The 6,975-nt window shown below is 35.1% G+C and overlaps 1 protein-coding gene across 1 annotated transcript; it reads left to right on the top strand.

Annotated features, from left to right (window-relative positions):
- The first annotated feature begins 5,975 nt into the window (after window positions 1–5,975).
- On the top strand, window positions 5,976–6,784 carry LOC120425096 (cytochrome b-c1 complex subunit 7). Its single transcript, XM_039589491.2, has 3 exons — window positions 5,976–6,128; window positions 6,286–6,333; window positions 6,404–6,784. The coding sequence occupies exons 1-3, from the start codon at window positions 6,092–6,094 to the stop codon at window positions 6,649–6,651; spliced, it is 333 nt and encodes a 110-aa protein (XP_039445425.1). The 5' UTR covers window positions 5,976–6,091; the 3' UTR covers window positions 6,652–6,784.
- The last annotated feature ends 191 nt before the right edge of the window (window positions 6,785–6,975 follow it).

Here is a 6,975-nt window from a genome sequence, read left to right as displayed (position 1 = left end):
AGAATTAAAAAGAAAGAAACAACAGCTGAATCTGAGTACTAACCATGTGGAAGGAGTTTTGCACAACGAAGGCCAATAATGTGTAGACAATATTACGAGAGTGGCAATATGTTAATCAAACAAAGCGATAGAACTAACCAACTATTAGTAGGAGGTAGCATTAGGTGAACAAACGCATATGTATATCAATAGTGTACCTTTTACGATGATGTAAAATCATGAGCTAAATAATAAAAAATATGTGAACAAGCTGTTTTTGAATCATTTTTATTGTTCTGCCAAAGAAATCTCAAACATTTATTTTTAGAATTTCTACAGCAACATCCTTCCGCAATCCTTGTAGGGCTTCCTGGACCTCTTTAATTCTAAAATTTTTAAGTTGTTACATTCTCCTTTTTGCCGCCATCTTAGATTACAGAAAATCAGATAACTTTGAAATATTTTTGGAGACACATTTTAGAGATATATTGGAGAGGATTTCAAATAATCAAGTATACTTTTTCTCAAATCCCAAAGCATTTAAAGCTATGATTTTTGCCTTCCTCACCTCAACGAGGAAAGGCTTTAAAATCACTCGAAAAATGAACTTCTTTATTTGACCTCGTAGACCCACCTTCACGTATACCTATCGACTCAGAATCAAATTCTGAACAAATGTCTGTGCGTGTGTCTGGATGTGAGTCCGTGCACCGAAAAACATGCACTCGATTATCTCCGGACTGGCTGAACCGATTTAAACCGTTTTGGTCTCATTCGATCCGTCTTGGGGTCCCACAAGACCCTAGTTAATATTATTAAGTTTAGAAAAGTACTTCAAAAGTTATGCTAAAAAAACATTTTTAGCTTAACTTCGGAAGATTGTAAAAAGGGTGGTTTTTGTAAGAAAACCCGTCATGCTATATATTATTAGAAAGGTATTTGAAAGACCTTTCCAACGCGTTAAAAAGATTGAAGATCTGACAACCCCATCAAAAGTTATGAGCACTTAAGTGTTATTTATAGACTTTTTTAAAGCCGGATCTCAAATATTTTGATAAAAAAGTTGTCCGGATCTATCATGCGACCCATCGTTGGATAGGTAATCAAAAGACCTTTCCAACAAGCCCAAAAGATTGAAGATCTGACAACCCTATCAAAAGTTATAAGTACTTTAGTGTTTTTGATACACTTTTTTGAGGCCGGATCTCAGATAATTTGTTAAAAAATAAGTGTTATTTATACACTTTTTTGAGGATGTGTAACGTCATGATTCGAATTCCCGGACGCTTCGAAACCCGGACACTTCATTTTGTTTTATCAATGATTTGGATATAAGTTCGCATTATGAATGTCAAAACTGTGTAATTTGATGAATTCCAACATCAACTTTCACTTAAAGTTTGTTTGAACGCTGTAGTTAATGCCAAAACAATTAAATACAATAAAATTAGAAATTTACCAAAAATGCGAAACATTTCACTTGAAATATTTCAGTGGCGTTCGAAGCACCGGGAAGGCAAAGCAGAAATTTATGGTTTCGATTTTCTTAAATTCTAGCAAATTGTTATATAAACTATCGATTGTTTTGATGTTAACAGCTTATTTGAGACCTAAAGAATGCCATTTACTAACATTTCAGTCCAAATTTGTGCGATGCATAAGTAAAATCGAGTGTCCGGAATTCGAAGCAAAAGTGTCCGGATTTCGAATCAGCTTTTGTCAGTGTCCGGGATTCGAAGCACAACAAGTCATTTTAATTTTCAAATGCTGATGAAAAATTGTTAGAAAAGACATATTTTGCATGAATTCTCTTAAAACTGACTGTTAATACTACATCCTGATGATATTTCTTCATTTCCAACTTATTACATGATTTTTTGCCAGCTGTAACAAAAATGATATGCTACTAAGTGTCCGGATTTCGAATCATGACGTTAGTGTCTTTACTTTATGAATGTGAGGAAGGCACCAACCACCTAAAGGTGGATTAAGTAACGTTTTTTTATTGTTTTTTATTTCTATTTTTAGAGTTTTTTACCCGTACATTTTCAAATTTTTATAATTTTAATTTTTTGAGTTTTTCTATTTATCTAACTAATTTTGCCTTCAATTTAATTTTTTTTAATTCCAATTTTGCAAATTTTAGTATTTATGAATTTTTGAGTTTTATGATTGTTTTAATTTTTTCAGAATGTTAGAATTAAAAAAATACATTTTCTGAATTTATAAATCTGAGAACTTTTATTTTTTAAGTCCTAAAAATTCTAGATTTGTCTGAAATTTGCCGAATTTTGAAATTTTTCATTACTTAATTATCCGAAGTCCTCTGAAAAATTTCACTTCGGATAATAGAACCACGAAACTATATATTTTTTCGCTGTCTGATTTTTGATTGTCAACCTCTAAACTACGCTTAATTGATTTAGAATTTTTAAATCCAAGGTGATGAAATATTGAAAAACAGCATTTTGTAGTTTAAGGGGTTACATACATGTAAATCGTCAAAAATGTCCGAGGTTGGTGTGAGCACACATTTAAACTTTTTTATAATCTTTTTGCAGGGCATTTAAATGTACATTTTCATCTATTAACAAAATAAATATGAAGACATTTGGATGTACCATTGCCGAGATATAGCTATTTTAAGTAAGCAGTTTCAAAAAACGGGTGCCACGATATCTCAACACTGCTTTGACCAAATCAGCTCAAAATTTTGGTGAAGACTCGTTAAACCGATCCTGTGTGCATGACGAAGGCCGATTTTCAAAAACTTAATTTGAAAAAAAGTTAAACATATTTTTATGTTTTTATATAAAACGGCAAAAAACGTCAGAAAGCAAAATTTCCAAATCGGGCTTCGTCATGCACACGGGATATGTCTTGGAAGCCTTTACCCCAAATTTCAGCCAATTTGGTCCATCCCATCTCGGGATATCGTGGCACCCGTAAATCAACTCCTTGTTTTGAGAAAAGCGTTCACAAAGTTTGACAGTTCGCTTTACGCATGGCAAAATTGTGAACTTAAATCGTCTCTTATTCAGTTCAGTCATGGAACATCTTCATGAAACTTTCAGGAGTGATTTAAAATCATCTTTTTAGTAAATTTAGTGAATTTTCTGTAATATGAAATTTTGTGACTTTCTACATGTATGTAACCCCTTAAGGCTAGTATTCAGATCGGAAGGAAAGGGGTCAAGAAACAGCTTTACGAACAGCAGAACAAAGGAGAGAGAGCGATTTCTTGGGGCTTTTCTTCACCCTCTATGACTTGCTTGCGCTGCCACTGCTGCCAATTTGTTTTTTTTTCTTGACCGGTTCCTTCCGAAGTGCGTATACCGCTTTAAAATGCAATCAACCACAGTCCAGACTCGATTATCCGAAGATTTGTATGGGACTTCGGATAATCAAATTACGAACAAAAAAAATCGTATTTTTTATTACTTTTAACATCAAATTCTGAGTCCCTATTTTAGTCAAAATTGAATATTTTATTACCTATTAAATTACAAAATGCCTTTTTTTCAATGTTTCATCACCACTATTTTGGCCGCCAATTTGGATTTAAAAGTTCTAAATCACTTTAGCGTGGTTTAGGGGTCATACTTAAGCTCGACAACTAAAAATAAGGCAACGGAAAATTAAATTTTTTTCGTGATTCAATTATCCAAAGTGAAATTTTACCAAGGCCTTCGGATAATCGAGTCTGGACTGTATACAATTTTGGCTAAAATGGGGTCGCAGAACTCGAATATTTGATGTTAAAAACAAGAAAATAAAAAATAAACAAAACATTTTTATTCGTGATTCGATTATCGAGTCTGGACTGTATTATTTTTTATATACAGTATCCTCAGGGTTTTCATGATACTTCGGATAATCGAATCAAGATAAAAAAAATCTCGTTTATTTTCATGCTTCGATAAATTCGATTTGACCGGTTCCTTCCGAAGTGCGTAGGGTATTTTAACCATTAGTGGACCCCCTAGTAGAGACGACGCGCATTTTTCACAATTTTTCAATATTTTAAGCACTTTTTCATAACCCTTTGTACAAAACAATGGAATTTGAAGTCTTTTGAACAATGTTGACTATTTGTTTCATCAGTAATTTGTTTTTGAGCAGAAAAATAATAATCCGATTGTGGACCCGGGTCTAAAACTTTTATTTTATACCAAATTTAACCGATATTTGGTGTTTTGATGCATGGTGGAGGTCTTATGATAGATATAATGAATAAAAGATGGATTTTCCATCATAAACAAATATGTTTTGTTAACAAATTTAGCTTAAAACAACAAAAACCTAACAGACATTTAAACAAATTTATTTCCGAAAAAGATCCAAGGAAACGTTTCAAAAACAACTGTAAACATTAAAATTATTAAAAAAAATAATTTTGATGCACATTTTCCATATCGAGGTTTTTAAGCGAAGATGGCGTTCGAATGGTGAACGCCCGAAATGTCAAAATCACGCAGTGGTACCAACATTACGGAACAAGTGTGCCATGGCATGACAGCCATATTTTTTCCTAATGTTGGTGCTACTGCGCGATTTTGACATTTCGGGCGTTCACCATTCGAGAGCCATCTTCGCTTAAAAACCTGGATAAATTATAAATTTTGCTTAAATACACAGTTTTCTTCATTTTTGAAGGTTAAATTAACAGGGGTTCACTTTTGGAAAAGTTAGGATTTTCGTTGTCCTATATTGGACCCCCCTAATTTTTGCTTGAAAATGAGCAGTTTTTCGCTTTATTTTAGTGTAGTTAATTGTAAGTTTCATTATTTCAAATTACTGAAGTTATACAAAAAATGATTGGATAGTTAATTCAATCATAAAATATAAATGCTGTTTTGTTGTGAAAATGCTAGTGGCAATGGCTGATTTCAGAAGTCGAACTCAAAACACTTATTTGTCAATGTCAAACAACATTGTTTTAAATGATGCTGGACATGCAAACAAAAGATTCTCAGACAAAAACACGCTTGAAATTGGGATTTTATTGATTTTTTCATCAAAAACCCTTCAGAGGGTCCACTATATGAAAGGGGTCCACTAATGGATAACGTACCCTATACCGCTTTAGTCGGGTGGTTTCGGCTAACGAATCGGCCGACCGGGAACAGACTTCTGTGTAATTTTACATAAGCGTCTGGTGAAAAATCGGTTGTTGAAATCGGCCGGCAAAATCTGACGGAATCGGTTATGAAAAAACAACCGATCGATTTAGTCTGTGAATAATAGAAAATCTGACTCAACTCGATTTAATCTGCCTGACGCATTCCGACGATCCCGACCAAGAAATTTTGATAAAGTTTTCAAATCATAGCCATTTTTAGATAACTGTTTTGAAAAAAGTCGCAGGTATTCTTTTTTTTTTAATTAGTGCCCATGTTTGCCCACCTTTGAAAAAAAAAAGCTGAGAAAATTCTCTATATTTTGCTTTTATAAACATTGTTGACCCTTAGTTGCTAAAATATTGCCATGCAAAGACAGGAAAATTGATGTTTTCTAAGTCTCACCCCAAACAAGCCACTATTTGAAAAAAATGTGCGACCGATATTTTTGGATTCTTTGGAAAAATCAGTATTGATTCAAAAGTTCATAACTTGGTCAAAGATTTTTTGCACATTCTGGAAATTTCTGAAAAGTTGGCATTTTATGTCCCCTAAAATATATAGAAAATTAAAAAAAGTGTTTTTTTCCAAATCAAGTTTTAGTGACAAAAAATGAAATTAAAAATCATCAAAAATTGTATTATCATGTATCATTTTTTTTCAGTGTACTCCCTACAGTCAGCCAAAACAAATTTTAAAATATATATTGTTCGCATATGACCGAAATTATTTTGTAAAAATAATAAATGTTACCATGAATTAATAATTTTCATAAAATCGATGGAACTACCCTGTTGATAACATTCATTACATTCTTCAAATCACCCCTCGCCAACTCTGCCAGTCTACCACAAAATCGTTTGTCATTGATATGCTGCGTCAATTTGACAACCAACTGTCACCCCGCTGGTGAGAAATTTTCTTCCGCTGAAGGTGTGCAGAAGCTTGCGAATCGTTCCGTTCGTAAAGTAAACCAATTTCCCCGCATAAAAATGTCCTACGTTGCCAGGAAGGGACCGCAAGTGGTGTGTAAGTGTCCCATAACCGCGAATCCGCCTTGGGGCGGGCGTAGAATGCGGCCACAACAGCGGTTTTGGCCACTTTCTGCGCTGCACCAAATTACATAATGTTATTGTGCTGAGTTGCTTCCGATTGTCACACATCTCCGTTCTGCTTTCCATTTCAGCCGCTCTCGGACGATGGGCCTACAATCTGTCCGGATTCAACCAGTACGGTGAGTTTGTTTGATTGCATCTCGATAGCAGAATCTTACCAACCGCGCGCCGCTTTCACCCCTCCCGTAGGTCTGCACCGCGACGACTGCCTGTACGAGGACGATGACGTGAAGGAGGCGATCCGCCGCCTGCCGGAGAAGGTCAAGGACGAGCGCAACTACCGCATCACCCGCGCCCTGCACCTCTCGATGACCAAGACGATCCTGCCGAAGGAGCAGTGGACCAAGTACGAGGAGGACACCAAGTACCTGGAGCCGTACCTGGAAGAGGTCAAGCGCGAACGCGACGAAATTAACAAGTGGGAGGCCAACAAGTAAGCCGGAGGTTCTGGCTGGCGGGATCCTGTACCGTTTGCGGAGATCTGCTTCGTAAACAGAAGATTGTTAGATTAGTTGCTTCGCGAAAATGAACGAGAATGATAGGGGAAATAAAATGAAAATCGGGAAAAAATACCTTCGTTGATTCATTGAAAGAAACATTTCCTCAATTAGTACACTTCCATAATCTGGAATATTTTAAATTAAAAAGGTTAAAGTTGTAAAGGTAAAACAGCATTTTAGTAAAATACATTCTTGAAAATTTAACCAAAAATTCGACGCTGATTCGTTCATGTAGAGATGTGAGCAGCCATCGGAAAGCTG

This window comes from Culex pipiens, chromosome 2, assembly GCF_016801865.2.
Source record: "Culex pipiens pallens isolate TS chromosome 2, TS_CPP_V2, whole genome shotgun sequence".
Taxonomy (NCBI): domain Eukaryota; kingdom Metazoa; phylum Arthropoda; class Insecta; order Diptera; family Culicidae; genus Culex; species Culex pipiens.
The sequence above is the reverse complement of the archived record's forward strand: the minus strand, read 5'-3'. Positions and strand labels throughout refer to the sequence as shown.